This window comes from Felis catus, chromosome B4, assembly GCF_018350175.1.
Source record: "Felis catus isolate Fca126 chromosome B4, F.catus_Fca126_mat1.0, whole genome shotgun sequence".
NCBI classification, from domain to species: Eukaryota; Metazoa; Chordata; class Mammalia; order Carnivora; family Felidae; genus Felis; species Felis catus.
Genome location: NC_058374.1, coordinates 138,369,503 through 138,397,424, shown reverse-complemented (window position 1 = coordinate 138,397,424; position 27,922 = coordinate 138,369,503). Strand labels below are relative to the sequence as shown.

The window sequence follows — 27,922 nt, the reverse complement described above, 5'->3', positions numbered from 1 at the left end:
TCGTCACCCGGTTCCAGGGCGTTGGGAACGAACAAGGCGTGATTCCAGAGTCACATCAGAACAGCCTTTATTGAAGTCGAGCAGTGCACGCTGCAGCCTCCCGCCCGCCCGGCCCGTCGCTCGGGGCCCCGGAGTCGCCTGCCGGCCGTGGGGGCGGCCCTCCCGCGGGCACGTGTCGCTGGGCTCCTCGGGGAAGGCAGTAGGTTGTATAGTTATCTTCCGAGGGGGCAACATCACTGCCCTGAAACCACACAACCTACTACCTCACCCCGCCGGTGCCCGGGGAGCGGGAGGCTCCGATGTCCCGCCACTGCCCCGCACCCAGCCCCGGCCCCTGCCCGGTGGTCTGCGGCCACCGGAGCCGAGCTGGAAGGCTGGGCAGGTGCAGGGCAGGAGTGACGACGCAGATGGCCCGTGGGCTTCCCCACACACAGTGAGGCCCACGCCGTCCACCTACGAGCTGTCGGCGGCTGGGGGGGGGGTGGTGTAGGGAGCGTGTGTCCCCAAGGGGCCAGACTCCGGGGAGCCTTCTCCCGCTTTCCTGCCTGGAATGGCGAGTGGGGAGGAATGGGGCGGCCTCGGCCTCCCTCTCTGGGGGACGTCCCACCGCTGACCAGAGCCCAGACGCTGAGCCGGGCAGGCTGGGAAGGACATGGCGGGGGGGGGGGGTGCGCTAAGGTCGCCCATGGGAGTCCCTGGGGGCCAGCCCTGCAACCCCAGCCAAGTCTCAGCTGCCCCTCGTCCTTCTGGGTCCACGGCTGCGCCCCACTGGTGCCCACGGCCGGCCACGGGGGCGGCTCTCAGTGCAGTGTAGGGAGAGGGAGGGGGTCGGCTTTGAGCCCCGCCCCACTCTGGACACTTTACACGGTATCATCTTCAATCCTCATTGGTCCCCGTTTCACAGACGGGGGAAGTGAAGCCCAGAGGTCAAAGGCGACCTGCCCAAGATCACACAGCAAGTGGAACCTAGGCCCGCCCGACTTCCTGCCCGGCGGCCACCGCCCCCACCCTACCACGGCCACTACCCATCCCCAACCTGCACCCGGATCTCCGCCCAGCCAGGGTCCCGGGTGCTGTCCATCGGCGAGATTACAGCCACTTCAGGAAAGACAGTAGATTGTATAGTTACCCAGAGCAGGGCAGAGCCCCAAACTATACAACCTACTACCTCACCCCAAAGGACCGTCGATCGTGACGCAGGGACGGGCTTCGCGGCTTCAGAGACACCTCCTGGAGGGGGCGGGAGAGCTGTGGGGGAGGGGGGGGCCAGGCCGGCGGGCGCCAAGGGCTCAGGGACTCCGGCAGGCAGGCCAGCAGGGGCCCCGGGCACCGCGTACTCCCCAGAGCCGCCACGCAGAGGGGGTCCCGCAGGAGAAAGCCAGCAACCAGAGGAAGGAGGCGAGGAGACGGAGGGAGGGGACAAGCATTGCAGTGTGGCTTTGGGCAAGCGCTACAGGTGACCGGTCACTCCCATCCGGACGGAGCGGCCACCGTGTGGCCAAGGGACATCTGCTGCAAGGGTGACACTGGAAGGCTGTCACTTAGAAGCCAACATGTGGCAAAAAGGTGCCGTGTCCCCCTGGCCGCCCGCCCTCTGACAGCACAGCCTCCCCTCTCTGGCTGCCCGAGACGCGTGGGTGGCCTCAGGGCCTGCTCCCTCCACCCACTGGGCGGCAGCGGGGGGAGGGGCGGCCTTCCCCATAGACTCTGGTCAGTCCGGTCCCGCTGTTCCAAGTGACCTGAGCTGTCCCCACTTTGGGAGACATCCCAGGACGCTGTTCTTTCTTTCCAAAGGGACCTGGCTCCCCCGGGGAAGGCAGCCGGGGCACAACCGTAGGCCCTAGAGGGCTCGGCATTCAGTGCCCGGAGGCACAGGCAGCCTGGATAAATGTCCACCATGGCCGCCACCTTGCCGGGGGCCCCCGAGGAAAGGCTGGTGAGGCAAGGACTACTGTCAGCCCATCTTGTAGGTGAGCAGACTGGGGCCCAGAGAGGTAACCTCACCTTCACGGGGTCACACAGCTGACAGGCGGCAGAGGGGAGGTTACGACATTCTGCTTTCCGCCCAGCGGTATAATGGCTCTGAGCTCCCTTCCACACCCCTCCTAGCAGGCTGCCTCCTCCAGGCAGGCCCCAGGCTGGGCCGTGCCATTTGGCCCTCACGGGCCTGGGGAAGCTAGGATTACTGATCCCTTTTTGCAGTGAGGAAACGGAGGCTCAGACCGGTGGGGGCCTCGGCCCCATGCGTGTGGTGGGGGCGAGGGGCTTGCTCTTGGGCTCTGCTGGGCTTGGCTTTTTGCCCCCTGCTGCAGACGGAGGTCTCATGCCCGGCCCCTAAGCACCCTGGGCGCCCGCCCAACTGCGGTGTGGGGAGACTGACTGCTGTTGGCCTCACTGCTGGGGAGAAAACTGGCCAAGGCTCCCAGCCCAGGACTCCCCCGAACGTCCCAAGGGGAGGGACCCCGAGCACGGGCTCTGGGCTCCAGGGTCGGCCGCTGAGACACCCATGTGCTAAGGCTGCAGGGAGGGCCCAGCCCCAGCTGGGAGACACAGACGGCACAACAGGCCGGGCCGCGGGCCGGGCCCTGCGGGGTGGGGACAGACAGGGAGACGGGAAGAGACCCTCATCCTGGTCCACCCTGGCGGTCACCACACGTACCCCCGCTTCATCCCCCCCTCCAGCCCAGCCTGAGAAGCAGGTCGCTTGGCTTCCTTCGTTCGCCCTTTGTTCTTCTTCCAGGCTGGACTTACCGAGTGGCCTCTTGGGCCGGTGGCGGGCGGCCGAGGCACATCAGGATTGCAGTCGAGGGCTGGTTCACGGCTGGGCAGAGCCAAGGGGCTCCCTCAAGGATTCCTGGCCCCAGAGGCCCTGCAGGCAAGGTGAGCCCGAGGGTAGCAGGTGCACCTGAGAGACAGAGCCGAGCACCCCGCTTGCATCCGCTCTCACAGACCAGGGCTCCTCCGGGCCACGTCCGGTAACCGTCAAATGTTACAGCGTCACAAGCGCGTGGTGGGTGGACGAAGCGCGTCACCTGGGGGAGTGGCAGGAAAAGGAGGCGTGGCTTCGGGTGCAGGGCACGGCTTGGGCAAAGGTTTGGCAGTGGGACCGTTAGGTCTCCGTCCAAGGACCCTCGTGGCTGACGGCAGGACCTGGAGACGAAGGGCAGGGGGACAGCTCCTCAGCCAGACTTCCAGAGCAAGGACGGCGGCAGAGGCGGGCGGTGGGGCCGGGGGTCACCCGTGCCGTCGCGTTGAGTCACTGGGCGTGCACCCACGCCAGCCCCAGTCTGAGGCTGGGGCCACAGACTCACCGGCCTGTTTCCCGTAGGATGACCCGGCGAGGCCTCCCGCGGGCTCAGGCTGGGCCAGGCAGAGCGGGGTGGGTGGCGGGGGCGCCCTCGCAGGGTGGAGACCGCCTGGGCCCAGAGGCCCTGCCCTGACACCCACTCACCTCGAGGAAGGCCGACCGTGGACAGAAGCCCCTTTCCAGACACCGCTTCTCGACCTGTTGGGGATTTAGAGAAAAAGTAACAAGGATCAGGTGTGGGAGAAACACGCCCGCGGCCGCTCTGTGCCTCCTGCCCGGGCACACCCCACCAACCCTCACATCCCGCATTCCAGTGCCAGGGACACGCTCCCCGCAAGGGCCTGGAGACAACGGCCTCCGTGGCCGCCGTGAGCTGGACGACTCTGGGTCAGAGATGACCGAGACCCGGGCTTGTCCCTGAATGGTCAAGACCAAGCTGGCACGGATGTTCTGGGGCCTGGAGTTGGGAGGACCCAAGAGGGAGGAGCTGAGGTCCCCGCTTTCCAGAGCTCTAGGCAGGCGGGGGCTCCTGCCCTGTGGCAAGCAAGGCCTGGGGTCCTCCCAAGAGCAGAACCCCGAGGAAAGGGCTCCCAGGACCCGGCCTGAGGCCTCAGCCAGGGCTTGCTCGGAGGATCACAGTCCCCTCTGGTTCTGGCCCATTCTGGCCAGGCGACCGTTCGGGACTGGCGTAAAGGGGGGGTGGGGGCGGGGAAGCCAGCACGACACGTCCTCCAAGGAAAAGAAAAATGCCCAGGGCAGGCCTCCTCTGAGCCGCCCGGCCCATCTGTCTCTGTCCTTGCTTGTTCTCTGCCGGGGACGACAGCCCTGGTTGTCCCGGCTCCTTGCCCACGAGGGCCCCGTCTCCCGCACCATGGGCCTCTCTCACTGCCCACCCGGAAGCCTCGGGAGGCCCCCAAGGGGAATCCCGGCTCTGGGACCAGCTGTGCTCACGTCTGCAAGACCCGGCCCTGCGGCAGGTGCTGCTGTGGGTGGGAGCGGGGCCCACGGAGGAGGCGCGAATCCACTCTCCCTAGGGGCCTGGGGCGTGTTTCCTGCACACTCAACAGCCTGCTTCAAATTTCTCTAGGTGACCAGGAAGCAGGTATCATGACCCCCGGCAGGGTCCCCACTCTGGCTCTGCCCTTACCAAAACAGAGCTCACCCAAAACGCGGCTTTCTTTAGCCAAGAGCTCCGGAGAGAGGGTTTTTTGGGTCAGGGGCAGGGTTTACATTGCTGGGTCGGTGACCCATGTGCGGAGACATTTCTGAGCTAGCGGGGAAAAGGCCCCAACTCGGGGAGTCTGAGCTGGAGGGGAAGATTGGCCGGGTCCACCTGCCTGACAAGTCCCACGAATCACCAGCGCCCTCCGCCTGGGGAGGAATCCCGAGACAGACCAAAGAGACCCTTCCCCGTCAGCCTGGAGGAGGGCTGGCGGCAGGGGCAGGAGCGCACTGTGAACGGGGCTCCCTGAGCAGGGCTGCGGGGGAGAGCGGTGGGCAGCGGCCCCGTCCCAGTCCCCCTCGGTGTCCGCTTGTGGGCAGGGTGCTGGGCGGGCCCCGGTGGGAGGGGCCGGGCCGGCCAGGGACAGGTGTGTGGGAGGCCTCGGCGGGCAGGTGGCCCTTTCAGGGCTGGGCGGATGTCTGGAGCAAGGGAGGCAGACAGACGGTGTCACCCCGCAGTCACCTCGGGCTTGGCTCGGGGCCACTGAGAGCCGGGAGCCCCCCCGTGGCTGCCCCCCGCCACTGCCGCCCCGATTAGGTTTCTCCCCATAAAGCGGCCAGTGTTTCTGCTCGGCAAGCCGTGCCAACAATGGGGTCTGGGACAAAGCTGTGGGGGTGGCATCCGGGGGCCCGGGCAGTGGCGGGGGGGGGGGGCGTGGGTCTGTCCCTGCAAACACGGCCCATAAAGTTCAGGAGACATGCGTACCCGGCAGTCTGACGACGCGGGCAGGGGCCGTGTGCCCACTGTGGGCCTGGTGTGGCCAGGAAGCGGGGAGCCAGCCAGACCCTCACCTCCGGCACACAATTTGTGGGGCGCCGCAACTCAGCGACGAGGACAAATTATTTTGAAGCAAAATTCTTAAAATGGACGCGAAAATACCCGTGACGGAAAAACCTCCAACCTAAAGACGGATTCTTCCGCTCAGGGAGTACGAGGCCCGGTGGCCTCACGGCCCCCAAAAGCCTGTCTGGGGGGGTGGGCCAGCAAAGCCAGAGCTGGAATCCAAATTTCTCTGGCCCCAGGCTCTTTCCACGGCCCCGCTTCCCTCTGGGCCGCAAAGGCCACGCAGGTGGGTGACGCCTCCAGACGGAGCCCCGGCCCCAGCCCTCCTCTGTCTCAGGGCCCCAAAGCGTTCTCTCGTTGGCACCTTCCCTGTCCAGCTTGCCCCACGGCTGTCGCCTCAGAAGACCGTCCCGCTCCAGCTCCTCGCTTTCCTGTCCCCAGAGGCCTCCGAGCTGGCGTGGTGAAGGTGGCCAGGCCTGGGGAAATGAGTGCTCCCCAGGGCAGGGGCCAGGCCTGCCGTGATGTCCTGAGCCTAGAGGAGGGCCAGGCATGCAGAGGAGGCTGAACTGTCACTGCCACATTTGCCCGAGTTTGGAGGTCCCAGAAAGGACCACTTGGGAAGCCGGGGGGCTGGGGCTGGCGCTGCCCGGGGAGGCTGGCCAGCTCTGCAGACACACTTGCATCCACGGGGGCCGTGGGCAGGTGGGAGGAGGGGACAGCTGGCTCGGAGGTCCACCGGGTCACGGTCTGGGTCCCCTGCTCTGGCAGCGAGCCGTCGGCAAGTTGGTACCTCCGGCCTCAGCCGCCCGCCCTGTAGAGTGGGACCCGGATGCCGGCGGCTGTCAGAAGGAAGGGCAAGGTGCCTCTGTGCCCGGGGAGAAGGCGTCGGCTGGGGAGGCTGTTCTGTCCAGGGTCCGCTCAAACTCCAAAGGGGAAAGCACGAACGCAGAGCCCTCTCTGATCCCGAGCGTGTCTCCGTCGGGTGTCAGAGGCAACAGCGTCAGCCTCAAAGGCGCACGCGGACTTGAAATGTTCTCAGTTCGGGCCACAGTCTGGGTCACAAGGCGAGGAGCAGGGGTAAGGGAGGGGACCGGACGGACGCACCCGTACCATTAAAAACACCCAGCACGAAACCCCGCCCCGCAGCAACCACACCTGGCGGCCGCCCCCTGCGAGACGGTCGGTCGTTCCGCTGCGGGGCTCCCGGCTCCTCCAGGAGGCTCTGCGCCTGGCCTGGCGTGCGGCCACCATCCCGTCCGGCAGGCCTTCCCCAGAGGGAGCCGGGGCGTGAGTAAACCTCACTTCATGGTGATGGAATGTCCTCTCTGGGAACCGCAAGGAGAGAGCGTCTGGGAAGGGCCTGGGGCAGCGTCCAGCGGCCTTCCCAGCCTGAAGGGCTTGGCTGGGCCGCAGGTGTCTGGGGAAGCCGTCTCGCAGCTCCGGGGCCCTGCCCTGCTGCACGCCTGCTTTCTACCCCTCGACGGCGCGGAACTGACCCTCGGCGATGCAGGGAACACAGGCCGGGCTTGCCCCCACGGCGCCCGCGTTACCCCGCGTGCTGCCTGAGAATCCACACCAGCCCCTTTAAAAGGCGCCTGCTCCCCTCAAATGCCAGTCCCTCCTCTATGAGGACGTTTCTACGAACCTCCTCTAGGAGGTCCACTGCCCTCTGACGGCCTCACGGCTGGGTACCACGGGTGGGCATCGACGCCCGGCAGGCCGGCGGCTCCCTTCCACCTGCCGAGGCCGGTGGCGTCCCTGTCCCTCCAGCGAACGGGCCCAGGGACAACCGCGTCTCCCTGATATTGCTCCCAGGCCCCGCAGCCAAGGCTGCCCGGATGCCGTGCGCCCACTTCCTGCCCGACCGACTCCCCTCTGTAGGGCGCTCCCTCCGACCCACTGGGTGCTGTCAGAGGGGCAAGCTTGCGAACGCTGTGCACAGAACGAGAGCAGGAGGCACAGGAGGAGGCCGGAGGCTCTCTGACGAGGAGGGAGACGCCTGGTTGCTCCCAGCTCCGGAAAATGCCCTTCAGGGACGCCGAGGTTCGGGGGATGTGGGTCCCGCGGAAGACAGGACTGCGTAGGGCAGCGGGCTGGGCTGGAACGGGCTCACCCCCAGCCTGGTGCACCGAAGATTCTCGGCTGGCCCCAGCCCCACGGGAAGCCCGGCTGCAGAGCTCACCTCCTCCAGGAAGCCCCCCGTCCCTGCTTCCTGAGGACGGGCAGTAGCTGCGTCCAGACCAGAAACCTGACCGACCTCCATGAGCCCCGGGCCCAGCACGAGGCCCAGCCAGGGAGCCCGGAGGCTCCTCAGGCAGGTAAGGGGGCAGGGTGGCTGGTGCAGGACTGAGGGGGCCGCTGGTCTCCCCAGTGTGGCCTGAAACAGATGGGGCCCTGGTCACGGCGGGTCCGGGGAGCCCATCCCCACCCACTCGGGCGAGCGTCATTTCTAGAACTGTCCGTGCCGGCCCCGTGGCTGCCAGGACTCCCTCCAGGAGCATGGCTTTAATTACAGCTCTTCTGGGCTCTGGTCTACAGCATCTCCGTCTGCTCGTCAGGGGAGGCTGGGGGGTGGCGAGGGGGCCGGCGGGCTGGGTGAAGGGCCGGGGTTCCCGGACAGCCTTGCCAAGACTCTGGCTGGTGCCAAGCCCAGGGCAGCCGCGGCCAAGGCCGGGCTGGGGCGGGGGCTGCTGCTGGGCTCCGTCCAGGCCACTCGGGGCAGGCGGGCGGGCGGTGGTCTCCCTCCCTCCTCCCCCGCCGGCCACCCGCCCGCCTGCCTCAGACACAAAATGGCGGAGGGCTGCGGCGGCCATTTTGTGGAGCCCCAGAAAGACAAAGGCAGCCAACAGCCCGGGGCAGGGACGGGCCCCGCAGCGGCAGGGAGGGGTAACGTCCACTCCGGAAGTGCGGCCGCCTGTCCTGCGTGGAGGCCCAGGGGGACCTGGCCAGAAAAAGTTGGGGGGGGGGCAGGCAGTGCCTTCTCTGGAAGCTTCCTCCTGCCCAAGCTCCCGCCACCCTGAGCTTACCCTCTCGAGGGGCTCGGGGTGGTCTGGGGAGAAGCTCTTGCCCAGGGCGGTGGCACTGACGCTCTCCCGCCTTACGGAGGAGACGGCCCGGCTCGGGGCGGCGATGCGGGGAGGCAGGCGAGAGTGTAGGCTCATGGCCTCCTTCCACAGGAAAATCCTCCTTTGCCCCAGACCCTCGAAGGGTGGTCTTCATTTGCCTGGTGGCGGGGTGGCCTCTGACCAGATGGCCGGAGGGGCTGGCCCGCATTCCGGGGACATCCCAGCACATCCCACCCCGGGGTCCAGGCTGCCGGCTTCTTCCTGCCCATTGCTGGCAGGCGCAGGGACAGCTGGCAGGACCGGCCGTGCCAGGGCAGCGCCGGGGGCGGGGACACCGGGGAGACCGGCCCCAGCCCCTCCCCGACCTCCCACAGCACCCAGGGCCCTGCCCGACGGGACCCCGAGCCACGTCCCAAACCTGGAGGCTCCTGTTCTGCCTCCGTCCGGTGACAGCCCACCTCCCGTTCGTGTCCCCTCTGGGGAGCCCCTGCCCACGTCCTGTGGGCGAGAGGCGCTGCCCCATCAAACACCCGCTGGACAGGAAGCCCCCTCTGCCGCACCGTCCGATGGGCGGTGGGTACACCCCAAGGGCCCACGTCTTTCCGACTCTGTGCTGCCCGTGGTCTCCGCACCTTTAGCACGTCTCGCTCAGAACCCCAGGTGGAAGGCAGATACACGCAGGACTGCTCCGGGGGCCCTGGGCCCAGGCACAGGCCACCCCTCCCTGACTGTGCAGAGGCAAAGCCTGGGCCCAGGCCAATCCCACTTTACAGACGGGCAGACTGAGGCCAAGGGTCCGGGGAGACGGTCCTCTCTCACACAGCTGGGGCCTTGTGCTCTGACGGGGACAGGCTGATCCAGAGGCAGGGGCAGGGCCTGTGTCAAGAAATAAGACAGTGAAGGGCGCCTTGGGGGCTCAGTTAGTTAAATGTCCGACTTCGGCTCAGGTCGCGATCTCGTGACTTGGGGGTTCGAGCCCCCGCGTTGGGCTCTGTGCCGACAGCTCAGAGCCTGGAGCCCCTTCAGATTCTGGGTCTGCCCCTCGCCCACTCGCACTCTCTCAAAAATTAAATAAACATTTTTTTTTTTATATAAAGGAACAAGACAGTGGGATTGGGAAGGCAGCCCCGCACCTTTCCTACAGGGTGGCTGCTACCATAGGCCACGGCACGTGGTCGTGCTACCATAGGCCACGGCACGGCATGGAGGGCAGGTGCCACGGTCCCCATCACCTGTGTAACCACGGCTGTCCTGATGACACACGCCGGGTGTGAACAAAGCGGTGTCCTCACTGAGGACCGCTCCCGGGAGCAGATTCTCCGTGGGAGCTGCCCCACGGGGATGAGACAGCCTCACAGCCCAGGTCCGACCCCCACTTGCCCAATACTGCTGCAAACGCGTCCCCCTTCCCGGGCACGTGCTCCCCATTGGACACGCGGCCAACGCAAACCCCCAGCACGTGCGGCATGCCAGGCACAGACCTGCGTCCATCCCGCTGAGGGCCTCAGTCAGTCCCCGTTACAGCCTGATCTGCCGAGAAGAGACCAGCACAGAGAGGCTAAGGCACTTCCCCACGCTCACACGGCCAAAGACAGGCATCCTGTGCCTACGGCACTGGGGAGCGGAGACCCACGGATGTCTCCACTTACGGAGCCCCGGTCACACAGCTGCTAAGAAGGCCCAGACTCCTCTGTACTTGGGGGACCCTAGGAAGCCCCACTTCTGAGATGTTTGCCTTCTCTTCCTCAAGGTGACAGGGTGTTGTGGCGTCCCCGATTCTCCACGGCCGCCAGGCTAGGTGAGCGTTGGTGGTGTTGGAGAAGAGAAGCTCGGACCCAAGCACGCCGGAACAGGGACAGCAATCGGTCTGCTGAAGAGTGGAAGCCTCTCTTTTCCCACCAGAGCCGGCCAGCTGGCCTTCCAGCGCCGTAGTATCTGGGGAATAAGGCCTCCAACCAGGGGGGGTCCGAGGCCAAGCGTCCAGCCAAGCCCAGACCTGGGGGCAAATGGCACTTTGGGTTGCACCCTATCGGCAAGTCTCTTTCGACACCCCCCAGCCCACCCTGGGCACCGCTCCGGTGAGGGCCTGAGCTGGAGGCCCCGGCCCCGGCCCCCTGCCCGCCCCCCGGGGAGGCTGCCTCTTAGGATCCAGCAGGCCGACAGCTCAGGGGGACCCCGACGCTTCAGGGAGGCCACACGCTCCTGGAACCCGGACAGACGTCCTTCTCAGCAGGTTGGGGCCAGGCCCCTGCTCCGCTGCTGGGCGGCCTGGTGGTCTGGGGCTGGCCCCTCGACCTCCCTGAGCCTCTGTCCCCTCCCCCCGGGCAGCGGCACCGAGACAACCGCCCAGCAGGGCCGACAGCACCAGCGATGGCACTGGGGGGAGGGGCGTCCAGCTCAGGGCCTGGCACCAGAACGGGAACTGAACCGCGAGTCGCTTTGTCCGGTGGAGCTCGAAGAGCAGGGCTCTCCCGGCTCTCTCGAAGAGCAGCAAAGCGTTTGCTGCTTCCTTCTCTCCTCGAGTCTCAAGGTTAACCATTCCCGGCCAGCGCGCTGCTGCTCAGAACCAGAAAGAAGCACCGAATGAAACCCGTCATTCTGCATTTTGTACTTTCACTGGGACCAAAAGATCAGACGCAAGGTATTTTTTAAGCCTCAACTTCCGAGTAAATCAAGGCTGGCTGGACATTTAGCGTCAGAACAAACTCCTGCTTCTCCTCGGCCGTGGGCACCAGACTCGGGTCAGCCCCGGAGCAGGCAGATACGGCTCCGCAGCATGGCTCTGCCGTGGGGTGTCGGGCCCGTGACCCCAGGCCTCACTTTTCCGTGAACCCCCGTCTGTGTCAGCTTCGGGAGAACACGGCAGCCTGTCCACCCACAGGCAGCCGGGGTGCCGGGGAGGGCAGGGCCACGTCCCTTCAGAGAGCAGGCCACCACTGGGAGCCGAGCAGAGGCGCGTGGCTCCTGCCCTCACCGGGCGTGGGGGAGACACTAGGGGCTCAGCGCAGGGGAAGGGACTAGAGACGGAGGGAGCCTCCCGTGCCCAGACCTCTCCCCATTCGGGGCCAAGTCTGGGCAGACCTCAAGGAGAGCAGTACTGGGTCAGTTCAGAAAGAGCCCACTCACCAAGTCACCGTCCCCCCATAAACCTTTGGTGCCCCCAGCCCAGCGTCCTGAAGGGGCTCCATCATCCCAACAACCCCCCAGGGCCACAGGTGAGGCCAGAGCTGGGCTATTCGCAGCCCCCGGCCTCCGTTTCTAGCTGGACAGAATGGAGATGATGAACCCCACCTTGCTGGTGATGCTGGGGCTACAGGAGGGCATGAGTGCACACGGGAGGGGCGCCCTCCCCTCTGGCCCGGGGCATGTTCTCACCCCTGCAGTGCGGGCTGGGCTGTACAGTCATCCTGGTGACCACTCAGGCTCTGGATGACCACAGAGCAAGCACCTACTGTATGCATCGGCCTGGTCTTCTGTCCCCTGCACAGTATGGGGGGGAGGGGGTACAGGTCCTGCCCCGGGAGAGCCCACTCCTCCAGGCCTGTCCTTCTTCACCCACAACCCTCCCCACGTCACCTGGGTCTCGGCTACTGTGTACAGACCCCCTCGTCCTGGTCCAAGAGCCCTTCTGGCCTCCCAGGCCGGCCGGCCCTGCCTCCTTCGACCTCCGCCCACGGTCCTGGGGACACACCCTTGCGGCCTCCTGCTTGTGTCTGTCAGGGCTTGGGGACTCAGGACCCGAGTCTGGTGCCCGCGTCTGTGTGAGGAGCGAACCTCCGGGGGCCTGGGTTTCATTTGGAGCCTGGAGGCTACCTGCAGCCAGCGAGACATCGGGGGATTTCGCAGCGTGCCCCCGGGAAAGCACCTGGACTAGATGGCCTTGGGCACAGCCCAGGAGGCCCTGGGGACATCTGGGACCAGCTGCACCCCAGGCCACCCCCCCCCCAGCTTCCTGTCGCTCTGCCCCGTGTCTCCTCTCTTCCTGTGCCCTGCCCTGCTTTCTCTCTGCCTCCACTCTGTCCTTCCCCTTCCTCTGGTAACCCCCCCATGTCCCCCTTTCCCTCTGTCCCACGTCCTCTGGGGGCCTCCCCCTCTCCCCACCCACATTCCACCCCCCATCTCGGGCACCGGCTGGCGCCCGCTCTGCGTGCAGACACAAAAGCCCCGGGGGCCGCGTCTGCAGAGTCTTGCGGGCAAGCTGGACCTATAAACACACGAGGCCCAGATGGCAGAGGGGTCCTGAGCCCAGACACAACAGCCTGGGGTCCTCTCCACCCAGACCCGGGAGGCAGGCCTGCCCCTGGCCATGGCAACAGCGGGGGAGGGGAGGGGACGCCTGTCTGGCCCACATGGCCCCACTGACTCCCCAGGAGGCTGGAGGCAGCCGAGTGGGTCCCGCGGCCTGCACCGCGGGCCGGCTCTCAGGGGGGGCGCGGGGCGTGGGCAGGGGGCCTCTGGGCACGACAGGCCTCCGCCAGGGCCACGAGGCCGCCAGGATAGGGAGTGGCAGGCCGGGGCCCCCTCACCTGCTGAGCCCCTGAGCTCTGCCCACTCCACAGACACTTCCAACAGTCCCCAGCAGCTGGCCCGGGCCCTCCCACCACGGACCCCCGAGACAGATGGCGCCTTGCAGAAGGAGCTTCCCTCGGCTTCTGTGCAGAAGGGAGCCAGAGAGACGGGCCTGAGTCCAGCTTCCCGGGGCAAGAGACCAGGGCAAGCCCCTGGCTTCTGGCGGACCTTGGTCCCTCGGCTACAGAGAGAGGCTGGTGGCAGGTCAGGGCCGACGCTGGAGCAGGCCCAGCTGAGCTTGCAAAAACGTGAGTATCGCCAGCCCGGCTCCTCTGTCCTCCACTAGCCTCCACGCGTGTTACGTGCGTGCGCGTGTCCCGTTCCAGACGTGCCCGGCCCCGGGCGGTACCTGGGGGGGAGAGGGAGCCCTGACTTTCAATGTCCAAGGTGCTGCACTGACCTGAGGGTGGTGCACGGTCAGTCGTCTGAACGTCAGGGGTCGCTTGCAGAACAAGGTGACGGGACGCAGGGGTGAGTCCTGGAAGGAGAGAGATGCTATGTGAGTCTCGGGAAAGAGCCCCCCAGGATACGTGCGGTGCCCTTGCCCCAACCCACCCTGCCCGGAGCGCCTGTGAGGTCACCTCAAGGGCCCCAGCTGTGACCGTGTGCCCCAAACACTGGGAACGGAACACCCCGATTTTCTGGGGTCGTCCGTCTCTGGGCCGCAAACGTGCGGACTCGGGGCCAGAGACAGACGTTCGCCATCAGCCTCGGCAAGGCCTGATGGCTTGGCCGGGGCCCCTCACTGCCTCTCTCTCAAACTAGGCTTTTCGGGTTGGGGACAGTCAAGGGACAGAGCGCGTGAGGCGCTGGCGAGGATGAGGGGACCACGGCCGTGCCGAGTGTGAGGGAGGGCCCTCCTCTCCACCCGCCCTGGTCCAGGGCTTTGGGGCATCCTGGAGCGTCAGCCCCAGGCAGCTCTCTTGGGATCACTGGTGCAGAAAACGCTCTCTGAACGTCACTTCCCACAAGGGATAGTCTTTTCCTCTTTGCTTTGGACGCTAGAAGTTCAGAGCTGAATTTACAGGTCCCCACCGGCAACCGGCAGACTTCTACATGACTTGGCTTCGGCTAGGCCTAACTTGGATTTTCCCTCTGCCCTAATTTCCTCAGCCGTTTATTTTTATTCTTCTGCGTTGTCTACGTTGCTCGAAGCTTCAACGTAAACGTACGCACTTTTTATAGTTCTACGCCTACTTATTTACGTGGCAGGACAGAAGCAAACAGAACGTAAAACACCTTCGTTCCCTCTCTGCCCGCGTGATCAGTGGGGGCTACGTGCAGAGGCTTCATCTTTACAAGGGGTGGGTTGTGTCTGTTCCCCAGCCAGACCCCCCGCCCCGCCCACTTCTCGGCCAGAAAAAGAGGCTCCCTCTTCCGCTTCTGTTGGTGCCGAGGGGGACGCACAACAGGTCTGGATGCCCCTTTTGCAACAGAACCCCAGCGAGAGGCCACGGCTTCCCCGAGACCACACGGCAGCGAGGGCCAGGTGGGGCTGGGCCCCAGGAGGTTTGATCTGGATACTGGGGCCCAGTCCCCTGCGACGGTGTGGCCGCTCCCGTGAGCCCTCAGGGCTGGCAGCGGCTGTCCCAGGCGGAACGTGGGTTTGGAGGTGCCGTCCCGGAACACTGCAGAAGGCATGGGCAGAGAGCCTCGGGGCAAACAGCCAGTCTGGACCCCCGGCCGGCCCCACGCAGCCCCTGCCACGGGCAGGTGCAAACAGACCCGGGACCGCCACACAGAACTGCTCAGATCACGGAGACCTTTCCCCACGTGGATGTCTCCCTAAGGCTGTGGAACTGACCGGAAGCCTGTGGCCGTGGCCACGGCAGGCCTGGGGTCCGGCTCCTGGGGCCCGGAGACCCTCCCGGCTGCCTCAGAGATGCTGCCGACAAGGCCCCTGGCCGCTTGGGGCGGAGGCTGCCCACGAGTCCTCACGCTGCCTCAATTCACCGTCTCCCCTCCCGCAGCACCAGAACACGTAAACGGGAAATAACGGAGGGAGGGGACCGGACCCTGCTGGGCTGCGGCACGGAAAGAGCCCGGCACGGCCCAAACACCCGGAGAGTTTGCTGCCTTTGAGTGAAGTATAAACCGCTGTGCTTCTTGGCTGCGTCCCGTGTGCAAAGACTTTTGTCCCATCCCCTGGGCCCTCTCACTGAAGCCACGCGTGCTCTGGGATTTACTTTGTGTCCCCAACACTCCACCAGGAAGAACACTTACCCTGAGTCTTAGGGATGAGTAAACTGAGGCCGCAAAGGAGCCGTTCAGTCTGCCGGCTCGCAGCTGGGGCCGGGCGCGCCCGTCACCCCCACCGCCGCAGGTGCCGACGGTCAGAGCTGGCTCAGGAGAGTCTCTGTGCCAACAGCTTGGCCCTCCTGGCCCTCCCTGATCCCGTCTGCTTCGAGGAGGTGACTCAGAGACTCGGGCCGCAGGACCGAGAGGCACGGGCACACGGCAGGCCAGGGAATCCTATGCTCTGCGCACACCTCACTTCCGCCCTGGAAGAAGGATCTCATCCACCTGCCAGGGGCCAACGAATCCCTCAGGAGCTCTGGGCAGGGTGGGTCCTGAAAGATGGGCTCACGCTCCCCTCCTGGCCAGGCCGCCCACCTCCAGGGCTGCCCCCCTGCCCCGGCCCAGGACAAAGACCATCTACATGGGCCACGCAGTCCTGGAGTGTCTCCCAAAGGCCACGATGGGTCCCGCTTCCGTGGGGGTGCTCTGGGATGAGGCACGTCCCAGAAGACACAAGGTGACCGAGCAATCAGCCGGGTAGGCCCTGGGGGCACGTGGCCCCGAGAATGGGACAGGGCTCAGCGTGACCCTCCCCACCACAACCACCCACAGATGGGCCGGGCCCACCGCGCACCGCGGGCAGGTGCCGAAGCGCCCGGAGGTTACCGACTGCAAGGAAAGCCTCGTCTGACCGCCCTGGTCGGGACTCCCACACAAAACTGAGCCCCAACCACAGGCTTCCTTGCAGCCCAGCCGCACACGGCTCCAGTGTCTGCAGGGAGAGGGCCGACGGTGAGGTTGCCATCACGGTGTCTCCACCCCCTTGCTCCAGCCCTGCACTGGCACCTGCTGTCCCCTGGGCCCGGAACGTTCTCCTGCCATCAAACACCTATCCCTATACCCATCGTTCAGGTCACTCTTCCAGGGATGCCGCCTGGGTCAGAGTGGTCTGGGGGTCCCCTGCAATCAGCTCACAGAGTCCCACCCTGCCCGCCTCCCCCAAGGCCAGCAGCTCTGCAGCAGGAACCATCACCCCTGCAGCCTCGCACAGGCACAGCCTCGCCCCTGCCCGGCACCCAGGATGACGGCAAGCGCCCCCCACTCTTGGAACATCGTCTGCTAGCTGGGACTCAGACGGTGTAGACAGGACTCTGGGTCTTTTCCCAGTGAGCCAGTGAGAGGACACTCCAGAACGGACGGAGCAAAACATCCGGCCCAGGGTGACTCCGAGGCCCAGCTCAGGCTTGTGTCTGGGGTCGCAGGCTCTCCGGAAGCAGGACTGGCACCCCCCGTCCGTGCATATGTAACGGGAGACCCAGTCCAACTCTCCGAAGAAAGAAACAGACCCACTCTGCCTCTGCCCCAGGCTGGGCATGGACGGTGGCTTGGAGGAAGAGAGTCCCAGCACCGAGTCCCAGGTGCTGGTTCCCTTCCACACCCTCCTCCCCGGCCCTCTGTCAGCACCCCCAGGTTCCTGAACATGCCTAGGCTCCCACAGGCCCCCCCCCCACCCCAGGTGCAAGAATGTGGCTGCTCTGTCCCCTCAGGAATGCGACCTTCCTGGGACCCTTCCTGTCACCTGAGCAGGTCCTACCTGGAGCCACCAAGTAGCTCATAGCCCTCCTGGCAGAGGCCCTGGACAGTGGGTGTCATGGGACTCTTAAGGCTGTCAGAGGCCAGAGGGGACCTGACTGCTGCTCGGTTCCCAAGGATGTGCTTGGACTCCCAGTCCCCAAATGCTGGGCGGAGCCCCAATGTCACCCCTTGACAGAGACCTACAGGAGCTTGTGAACCCGATGCCCCAACCGTACGCAGTGTGGACTCAGACCCCCGAGTCACACAGCTCTGGGTTCTAATCCTGTTTCTCCTAGCTCAGCCTCAGTTTCCCTAGCTGCAAGATGGGGCTTCTGACCTGGAGCAGCTCACTGTCCCGTTTTACAGCAGGGGGGCCATCCCCGGGAGGGGACTGCCCTGAGACCACACAGCCCTTGCGTAGCGGGCTGGGACGCCCTCCCGGCCTCTCCTACCAGCAGGATGGGGACCCCCGCCTGTGCATTCATGTTTGAGAACCCCAGGCCCACCTGCCCGAGCCTACGAGATACCCCCGGGGCTGGTCAGGAAATCCCTCGGGCGAGGCTGTCTCTGACACCCTCACCGGGAGTTGATGGGACAGTTGCTCTGGGGCCCGCCCAGGGAAGGAGCCCCCAAAACAGCACCAGGGAGCCAACAGAGAGGCAGCCACTCTTCCCTCTGGATGGCGAGCAGGGCAGGGGCTCACAGAGGGGCGCTCCCACACCACCGTGCCCGCAGGCCCAGCAGTCGATGCCCCCTTTTTGCAAATAGCCCAATTCAGTATATCCGGGGAGCTGGGGGAGGGTCCCCCCCCGTGCCTGTTCTGGACGCACAAGGCGTGTGAAACTTCTGTCCTGGCAGGTGAGTAGGGCTCCAGCTGCAGGAGCAGGTGTGGCTCTTGGCCCAACCCTTGAGACACAGGAACCACACGTGGCCACGGCTGGAAAACTCTCTAGGACGGCTGCCCACGGGGGTGGGGGGGTGATGTGAAGCCAGGATGCCCCTTCCAACTTCAGAGCAGCACTGACAGCATGCTCTCCCCCTGGGATACTCTGTGGCTCCCATATCCTTGCACCCACTCTCCCAATGACGGCACCGAACAGAGGGCTGAGTGTCCCCCGGGGACCCACTCAGGGGAGGCCCCAGCGGGCACCAGCACACCGAGGCACTCTCTCGGTCTTCCCACCTTCACTCTGCTCGCTCCTGAGCTAGACAGCCCTTGTGTGGCCTGCCCTCGGTGCCTCTAAAAATCTGCCGAGTCCAGCGCTCCCCCTCTGGGCTGTCTGAGCCTTCCGACGCTGTCCTCCATCAACAGGCCGGCCCACGTGGTGTGGGGGGCGGGGAAGGGTGGCAGGGGCCCCCGCCTGTCTCAGGGTCACTAATCAACTCCGAGCTTGGGCCCCCAGGTTCCAGAGGTCACAAGGCAGGTTGAGGGGAGCGTGGGGAGCCGGCCAGATCTACTTTTGGGGGTACGGCTCCAGGCACAAGATCATCCTCTCTTGCCCTGTCTCCTCCTGGGACGTGGGAGACACTGCCTGCCTCCCAGAGCTGTGGCCCGCGTTTCAGGGGACAAAAGCAAAAGTCACAAGCCCGGGGCTGGCTTGTAATGATGCCTACCACTGCTCCCCTTCCGAGACCCCGGAACCACCCAGGGGCCCTGTACTGCGACCCATTCCCCCTCAGCGCCTGTGCCCCATGGTGCGGTCACTCGGATGATGGGGCGGCCCAGGCCACCTTGACAGCTTTTTCTCTTGCATTTCTGTCACCTGCAAGGCTTTGTCACAATGAGGCTGGTGCTTAATCTTTCAGAACCAACACCAGGGCCCCACCCTGGTCCCCTCCTTGCCCACGCCCATGCCCATGAGTATCCCTGGTCTCTGGAACATTCCTGTGTCTATCTGCAGGGTGGTCCGGGGGCCACCGACGTCCCATTTCAGCTCTGGACAAGTCCCTGTGCCTCTCTGGGCCTCAGGCTCCCAAAGTGTCACACAGGGACAGCAACATACACCTCAGATTTACGCACAAGATTAGATGCGATGCCTGCTCCACACCCAGGCCGAATGGGCTCCCCGGAGAGCATGATCACCACCCCTGTGCCCTGCCCCCCCCCAACCACCCCCACCCCCGATGCTTTGAGGACATGTGACAACTCACTCTGGGTCATCCTGGAAAAATTCCTTCCCAGCCTCTTGTCTTACCAGTGACCAAGTCGCCTGGGGCCCGAGTGGACACCGTGCGGCAGGAGCTCGAAGCCCCCAGCAGGAACCCTGATGTTGGCCGAGCCGCAGGGCCCAGAGCCACGGAAGCCCAGACCCCCAGAGGGCTCGGCCTGCCTAGTCCACACGTCTCCTCGGCATTAAACTTGGCCTTTCTCCAAGGTCACGTATAGGAGAAACATCCTCCCCACAAGAGCCAGTTGCTAATGAATCACGCAGAGCACACCCTCGACTTAGGTGCAGAAGTGGGAAGGAAGGAGGTCTGGCCCTGGGTCCTGTCGGACACCCAAGGCCTCAGAGGGACCCAAGACAGGCCGGGAGGGGTCAGAAGTAGGCCGTGAGCTTGCGGGCAGCCACATCCTGCGGCTTCATTGGGGTCAACACGGCCCCAGCAGGGACGTGGGGCGCCGATGGCCGGCGTGGTAAGGGCACAGGAAGCCCAGATCCCCGAGGACACGGCATCCAGTGGCAGAGCCGCTGGCCCCAGGGAGGAGCCCAGGCTGCGGCGCCAGACGGCCACGTAGAATCTTCCGGGTTCCGTGGCCTTCAGAAGCCTGGCCTCTCTGGGCCCCAGTTTTGTAGCTTAAAAAGCAGCCATTTACAGCGCCTGACATCAGAAGCCGAACGAACACGAGACTCCCGACGGCAAGTGTCGGGGCCCACGGGGGGTCCTCCCGCAGGTCAGCTGCCGACGCCACGCTAATCCCCAACTCGGTTCCGGAAAAGTGAGCCGCTCCCTGGTGCGCCTCCGTTCGCACACCCACCTTGAGCTCTACGGAGTCGGGGTTTGTCGCAAAGGATGTCAAGGTATCTTAACGGCAAAGTACCGGGCCCAGTGCTAACGTGACCACAGAACTGTGCTCCACAGACGTCCCTTCCAGACATCACGCTCTGAACGCTCCGCACGCGGACGGACGCTTGAGGACGGGCCCCGCCCCGACGCGGCAGCACAGCCACCAGCATGGGCCTTGAGGGGCCCCCACGCGCTCCCCAACCTCAGCGGCCCCTTCAGCCTCCCCCCAAGTCGCCTCTGCTCATTTTCAATGGCCCCAAACACGCCCCGGCCAGGGCGCCGCCTTGCCGGCCCCCACGACATCAACGTCTCTGGTTTCGGGGCGCGATATGCGGTGATGACGTGAGTCAGTGTCACCCCGGCCAGGCGGTGGGCTTTGTGGCTTAAGTGACGTTTCCTCATTCAACAAGATCTGCGCAAGCGAGAAAGACGCAGCAGACGCTCGGCCCTCCTCTGCTGAGCCCTGGGCAGACCCACTCCCAGGAGGGGCTCGCTGTGTCACGGCGGGCTGCCTCGGCCTTTCCTCGCAGCGTCTCGACCCGGCGTGCCCTCCGGTGGCTCCATCACAGCCGCCTGGCCCAGAAGTCAACACCGGACCGGACCCGGCTGCTCCGCTTCTCGCGTTCCGGAGAGGCGTGAGGACGCACGCCTCTGTCTGTGGGCCTAGATCTTTCCCCCTTCCCCAGGGGAGACCCCCAGAAGTGGGGTCCCAGCTCGAAGACCCAGGGGCACTTGCAGACACCCGAGGCAGCCGCTCCAAACCTGGGGCCTCAGAACCTTCCAGAGACTCACCAGAGGGCGGCGGTGGAGGTCACAGAGATGGTGGCAAAATGGAGGCTCAGAGCGGGGGAGGGACGGGCCCGAGCTCACACAGCAAGCCGACAGCAGAGCCGGGGAGGCGTCACCTCCCCGAGGAACGCTTTTTAAAAGGCCTTAATGGTGGGCGCCTGGGTGGCTCAGTCAGTCAAACATCTGACTCTTGGTTTCGGTTCAGGTCACGAGATTGAGCCCCGTGTCAGGCTCTGGGCTGACAGCATGGAGCCCGCTTGAGATTCTCCAAATCTCCCTCCCCTTCCCCTGCTCACACTTGGTCTCTCAAAATAAATAAACATTAAAAAAAAAAAAAAAAAAAGCCTTAATGGAAGCTGCCCCAGACCTGTCCTGGCTGGACAAAGAAGCCAGGGCCCTCGGAAAAGTCTGGGCACCGATGCCCTCACTCATCACAGACCCGTGAAGACAAACGACGGGGAAGAAGAGGGGTGCGGGAGGTGCGACTGAGGCACAGGGAGGGAAGAGGCCGGGGGGCTTTGGCGTGTTCGAGGACTTCCTGGAGGAGGAGGACCCCCACAGGCGGCAACGCGACAGAGCCGTGCGGGAAATTCACGAACTGGAAACATCCGACCTAAACAGAATGTGCCAGTACTTGTTAATGACACGCGGTGGGGAAACGGCCCCAGAGCCTTCTAGGACACCTCTCACAGCCTGGTCTTCCCGCCTGGAACCCCCAGAGAAGCAGCCGTGGTTTTCCCGTGGCCTGGAATCCTCCCTCCGTGGGCCGTAGGTGCTCAGGGTGCCTCCACGTGGTCTGTGGGGAGGTTAGGGTTAGGCTCACAAGCCCCTCAACTTACTCCCAGAAGGGAACATACTGGTGGGGGTGGAAAAGTAGCCTCTGTCCCGTTTCTCCGAGAGCCCGGGTGCCCCGGGCGATGAGGCCAGCCCAGTGGCTCATCTCATGCTGCTGCCCTGAGTGCAGGCAGTTGATTCACAGCCGCGGCTTCTTCCGTTTCAGTCTCTGGATCCCGTTTCATTCATTCATGAAATGTTCCCCAAGAGCCTGCCCTGTGCCAGGCTGGTGATTTTGGCCTGTCCTTCTGGAGAGGCTCAGTCTTCCAGGGCAGACACATGCCATGAGCGGATCACCCAAGCTTGGAGCCATGGGACTACAGGGCAGTGGGCAGGTGAGGAGCAGGGAGGGCTTCCAGGAGGAGGTGACGTTGTGCTGCACCGTAGAGAGCGGACGGATGGCAACGTGGAGGGACAGTCCAGGCTGCTGGACTCTCAAGTCCCCCGAAGGGGGGAGACTGGACTTTAGCCAGGAGCTGGAAGGGAGCCCCACAGGGCAGCAGTCGGGGCAGACGCCTGCATGGTGATCCCACATCCCTGTATGGGTGACACCTACAGTCTAAGCTGCAGAACTGGCAGGACTTGGGCACCATCTGGGTGTGGCAGGGAAGGGAAGTCAAGGGTGAGCCTGCAGGTCAGCAGCTGGGGGACAGCCCCCAGGAATTCTAGGAGGCAGGGAGGGGACAGTTTTGGTCCCAGCAGAGGAAACCCCGCAGCGGGGGAGGGGGAGGGGCTACCCATAGTTGGGCCCCAAAGGGCGGGCTGTCCAGGCAGCCCCCTTGGGCCAGCACCCGCCTCGCTCGCAGCCTGGCCAACGTGGCGAGCCGTGCCCTCACTTAGTTTTAGGGTGCACCCAGACAGATCCCAGGCCAGAGAAACGCACCCCCTGGCCTCTGCCCGAATCCGTGGCCCCGGCTTCACCTCCCCCTGCAGCGAGAATGAGAGGTGACGCCTCCACCCTGGCCATCACTGCTCTATTGGGCCGGCCGGTCTGGCTTCGGCTCCTCCGTCAAGAATCCTTGTGAGGGGCTCAGCCTCTCAGGCCTCGGCTCCCCGGCTGGCAGCTCACCAGTGTTCCGTGAGGTCGCCCCAGACAGCGGACGTCAGGGCTCGCACACAGAGGGGCTCTGTCCCCAGGACACAAAGCAGGGCCTGGGTGCTGGGCGGCGCCCGCTGGCCTCTCTGCCTCCCCCACCAGCGGGTCTCCGGGGGCACGAGGGACTGAGAGGGGAGGGGCGGCAGAGACCAGAGGAGCCTGCCTGCTGGCCATAAATCACCACGCCATGCTTTATAATTATCGAGGCACTTAAGCTCCTCTCTCTTCTCTTCCCCCTTTCCCTGGGGAAATTTCCTTCATTTCCTACATTATCCCAGTCTCCCCGCATGTCTAAATCAACCTCGGCCACGCCACAGCCTGCTTCTCGCGGCGGCCTACTTCCACGGAGGGAGGGCGGGCTGGGACGCACAAGGGTGGAGGCCACCGGGATGCTGTTGTTCCAACCCAAGTCGCTCCGGCCCGGGAAAGCAAGCTGAAAACGCCACCAGGCCCATCCTCTGAGCTGCGGTGATGACATTCCCGGTGTCGGCTGCTTCTCCCGCCACCAAGATCTGTTGGCAAACCCAGGCGGCCTCGGGCTTCCCCGGGGAGGCAGGCCCAACGTGGAGTGGGGTCCCGGGCGAAGAAGAGAGCCAGCTATACCCGCGGCCTTGCGGTAACAGCTCCAGGCGACCTTGCGAAACACCTTTCCCTGGGGCCAGGCTGGGCGGGTGTCAGCCTCCCCAGGGCGTGTGGCAATCTGGAAGGTGCAGCCTGCTTCATTCGTGGTGAGGATGCCGGGGTGGGCGGGGTTCTGATGTCGCCATCCACCGTGCGTCCAGCCCGACCCCAAATCTCGCCTAATTCCCATGTGCCTGCAGGTTTGTGTTCCTATCCCCATTTCGCAGACGAGAACACTGAGGCCCGGGGAGGAAAGCAATTTGCCCCAATCATTCCTGGCTGCTGCGAAGGTCTGCCGCTTCCGAGGTTCTGCTCCTTGTACGTAAGCTGGAAAGCGTCCCCAGATGACGGTGGCAGGGCCCAGCAGGAGGCAGGTCCGGCCAAAGTCCTCAAGTTGTCCCCCATCATCTTCGGTACAACTCCCGGCTCCTGAGAGGTGGAGGGGAAGGCAGCACCTTCACCAGGACGTCAGGCTGGGGCTGGGGGGTGCTGCCGTGGACCAGCCCTGGGCGAGCATTTCAAAGTCAGCAAGCAGCAGTGTTCTCCCAGGCCTCTCTCCCAGGGGGATGAGCCAGCCAGGTTTTTTGTTGTTTTTTTTTTTTAATCTGGATCTCATTTTCTGCCCACATTTCTGACCTCCGGAAGCCTCTCGGGTAGTTTTCCAGAGCCCTCTGGATTCTGTCACGGGCACGTTTCATGCCTCCGCTCGCCGCATTCACAGCCAGGTCGCTGCCACCCTGCAGATGCCAGGGGGAGCCCACGGGCACAGCGGCCCAGGCCCCCGGCTGTCCGCAGCCACGCCAGGCCTTCCCGAGCCCTGGGTCCATGGGGTCCCGCTGGCTCTCCGACAGCCATCTCCGGTCAAATTCCATGACTCCTTCCCTTAAAAAAAAAAAAAAAATCCCTCTTTGAAAACAAACAAAAATCCCAGAACTGTGAACCAGGGAGAGCTGGTGATGCCTCGGCTTCATTTTCTCTTTCGTTCTCTCCTCCTGTCTGGCACGGCAGCCAGCTGGAGACACATTTCAACCCTCTCGTTTTACAGACGGGTAAACTGAGGCCCAGAGAGAGAAAAGGGGCTTGCTGACCGCCCCCCTCCAACACACACACACACACACACACACACACACCGCTTCTATGGCCCAGCCAGGATGGAGCGGGGGCCTTCAGCAGCTGTTGGACCTGGGCAAGAACGGACAGGGTCTGAGCCTACAGCCGGTCAAGACAAGAGCAGTCATGGCCCTGGGCGGGACCCTGGGCCCGGGCAGGGGAGAATCCCCCCAGGCCCTCACTCCACCCAGGCGGTCCTAGTCCCGTGGCCCAGAAGGCTGGAGCTCAGTATATGCAGAGAGAAACCCCGTGGGGAGGCGGGGGGGCAAGCCTTGAACTTCAGGGGCAGGGCTCAAGGAAAGCAGGCTGGCTCTAATGGAAACCAGTCAGCGGGCCAAATGCAGCAGGAACACCCCCCTTCTCCGCCCCCCCCCCGTGGTTTCCATGGGGACAGAGCCCGGGAGGTGGAGCTCTGGCTCGGTGGCGGCAGCAGATGTGGCCTGTGCAGGGCTGGCGTGGGGTGGCGGGAGGGGCGGCGCTGTGCCTGGCACCAGGGCCCTGGGACGTGGCAGGCCCCGGGCTGGATGCAGTAATGAGCCTGGGGCTGTGGGTCCACCACCTCCGGGAGGCCTCCTGGATTCCTCGGGCCGGCCCTCGGTGCTCCAGGCTGACTTTCTGCTCCCTGCCCGGCTGGGTCCAGTCGTGACCCAGCACTGGGTCCGGGCCTCCTTGAGGTTGCCCACATCTGCTAACTGAGGTCCCTGTGCCCGGGAGTGGGAGACAGACACATCTGCCTGTCACGGCTCTAACCCTCTAGCAGAGGACCCAGTACGCAACAAGGTCTGCTTGGTCCAGTCACTGGATGATGCGGTCTGTCTCCTCCCGGACCCCAAGTCAGGGCCTGGCCACAGCAGGCTCCCTAGCCCCTCCGGGAGGTGCCCGAGACAATCGGGTGTCCTCTGATCAATGCTGAGACCCACTGGAACTTGTGGGACCAGGGGCACGAGAGCCACAGCAGCGACCATATGAACAGACAGGGCAGCGTTTCTTAAGCACGACGTGGTCCCCATGCACCTGCAGAGAGCCCCTTTCACAAGAGCTCATCCTGGCCCACATACGGCACCCCGGCACCTCTGTCCTGCCCTGACCTGAGGGATCCCCCCTCCAGCGGAGACCCCTGCCACGGAGCAGACTCAGCAGGTGCCGGCGTGCACACCCCCCCCACCCCCCGCCCGGCTCCCGTCTGAGCCACCTTATCCACGTTGGCACAAGGTGCGGGTGTTTCCGTGAGAAAGGGGCCCAGGCCCATCACACGCGGTGCTGTCTGCTACCAGCCCCAACGTGAAGAACCTTTGAAAAACCCCAGCTCGTCGTCTACACCGCAGGCTCCCGGCACAATGGAAGGGTGTGAATTTGGCACAGAGCGGAAAGGGCCATTTTGAGAACATCAAAGGCTGCAAAATGGTCTTGCCTGTTCCAGGTTTCTACAGCCCCCAAAGGTTTTTATTCTCAGTGTCTGAGTGGCGAAGTCTGCAGATCACCTGGGCCTGGTACGTTTCCCTGCTCTAGGCCCTAAGAACACGGACAGCAAGGATGACAACCTGACCTCCCCCTTCCCATCGCCTCTGCCACACTGGGCACTGTCTGGGGCCAGCCAGAGATGGGTCCTTGGGGCTTCCACGACCAGCTCGACAGGGTCTGTATCAGGGAAGGGACAGAGGCAATCTTGGCTCTTCCTGGGGGCAAAAGAACTCCAGCGCAAAGGACAGGTCCCTCCTAGCACTGGGTGTCTGGGGAGAACCCACCAAGGTCAGCAACCACAAAAAGCAAATAATAAACAGGGATCCGGCACCCGGCTGTTCCCACCCGGCGAGGGGAGAGCGTGGGTCCCGCGGTCAGAGAGCCGAGGCAGGTGCAGGCTGTCCCTCACTAGCTGTGTGACGCTGGGGACGTTCCTTGGCCCCTCTGAGCCTCGGTTTTCTCACACAGAAAATCGCTAACACTAACACCCACCTTCCACACCAGCAGGGCCCTCGGCCACCCTGTCTACACCTATTCCAGCACCAGAACAGCACCGGCACTGGCTGGCTCTGACGGGACGTTAGCATGAAATGGAACGAGGCAGACTGTGCATTTTAAAATGGATGCTGAGGGGCGCCTGGGTGGCTCAGGTCGTGATCTCACAGTTTGTGAATTCGAGCCCCGCACCGGGCTCTGTGCTGACAGCATGGAGCCTGCTTGGGATTCTCTCTCTCTCTCTCTCTCTCTCTCCCTCCCTCACTCGCTTGCTCTCTCTCAAAATAAGTAAGCTTACTAAAACAAAACAAAACGAAATGAAATGAAATGAAATGAAATGAAATAAAATAAAATAAAATAATAAAATAAAATAAAATAAAATAAAATAAAATAAATAAAATAGAATAAAATAAATAAAATAAAACAAAATAAAATGGATGTTTAAAAAAAGAGGTCAAAACAGCCAGCCCTGGGCCTGGCACTTAGTGGGTCAACAAAAGATACTCCCCCAACCCCCCAGGAACTGAGTCTCGTGCGCAGCATCTGAGGGGAGCCCAGTGTGGTCCCCAACTCTCTCTCCAGTGGACCGAGGCAGGGGTTTCTGCCGCTCCGGGTCCCCCCGCTGGTCCCGCCCGAGCCAGTCTCGCTCTCCCTTCGCCTGGCAGCTGCCAGCCCTTTCCGGCGCGGCATCCGCCAAGGTGGAGCCCACACGCTGCCTGGCCCGGGAGCGCCCACCTGGAAGCCGCCTCCCAGAGCCCCCGCCGGCACCGTCCCACAGACTGGGCAGCCCCGGGGGGACGGCCGTCCAAGCGACACGCCATCTTTGGGAGGGGGCAGAGCTCACCTCTGGTGCCGGAGCCCCCCGGACTCAGGCCGGAGATCCTTGAGGCCCCCCCAGCAGGCGCCGAGAGCCTCCGCAGGCCCCGGCGTCGGGCGACTTACTGTTTGCGTGACCGCAACCGCGAGGGCTCGAGCTGGAGGGCACCTTCTCCACCCCGCAGAAGCCCCCACGCCCCGCTGCCACCGCCCCGGGCCGCCACCGCCACGTCACACGTGCCTGGGCACGGCCGGCGGGCGGGGGGCCGCCTGCCTGGACCCTCCACGGCGGGCTCAGGTGGGAGCCCTCGTCCTGCTGAGCAGAAAGCGGCTGCCCGACCAGGCGGCCGTGGCGGGAGGGAACAGCAGGAACCGCGTCTGCCTCCAGGACCCCTCCGCCCACGCCTGGGCCGGAAGTGTGGGCACACCCACTGCAGGAATCCCGGGGCAGGGCCGGGCTCCCAGGAAACTGGGCCAGAGGCTCCCTCGCACACGCCGGAGCGGCCCAGTCCCCGCGGCCCCCACCGCTGCTCCCTTCTGGGGTCTCCCATCCGGCCCGGGGCGCGGGGCCCCGAGGCCGGGGGCCCTTTCCCCAGGGCCCACCCGCCACCGCTCCCCATCAAGGGGAGAAACGGCAGGTGCCATCATCACACTGGATGCCCCCGGCAACCTGCGGGGAGGGTTCGTCCCCTTGCTTTGCAGATGGGGAAACTGAGGCTGGGACGGGCACGCGGCTCACCTGAGAACCCAGGCCTCTGGTCTCCACCTAAGAGGCCCCAAAGAGGGGAAATACAAACCAACTTTTCGGCTCTCACCTGCCACCGCGGACCGTCTCCCGAGTCTGATGCGGTCTCATCCGCTTTAAAGACAACCAAGGCCTGCAGTAAGAATCCTCCTCCTCGAGGCCTCTTGTGTCCAGAGGTGCGCAGGCCGCG

General features: G+C 64.5%; 1 protein-coding gene across 1 annotated transcript in view; it reads right to left on the bottom strand.

Annotated features, from left to right (window-relative positions):
* Positions 1 to 50: 50 nt before the first annotated feature.
* Positions 51 to 27,922, bottom strand: part of LOC111561467 (collagen alpha-1(I) chain-like) — a 59,948-nt gene continuing 32,076 nt past the window's right edge. Inside the window, exons 8-10 of the mRNA XM_045033182.1 lie at positions 13,347 to 13,424; positions 3,452 to 3,505; positions 51 to 3,150 (exon numbers count right to left, since the gene is read on the bottom strand). Of these exons, the coding sequence (XP_044889117.1) occupies positions 3,110 to 3,150; positions 3,452 to 3,505; positions 13,347 to 13,424 (173 nt within the window). The 3' untranslated portion in view covers positions 51 to 3,109. The remainder of the gene's footprint in view (positions 3,151 to 3,451; positions 3,506 to 13,346; positions 13,425 to 27,922) is intronic.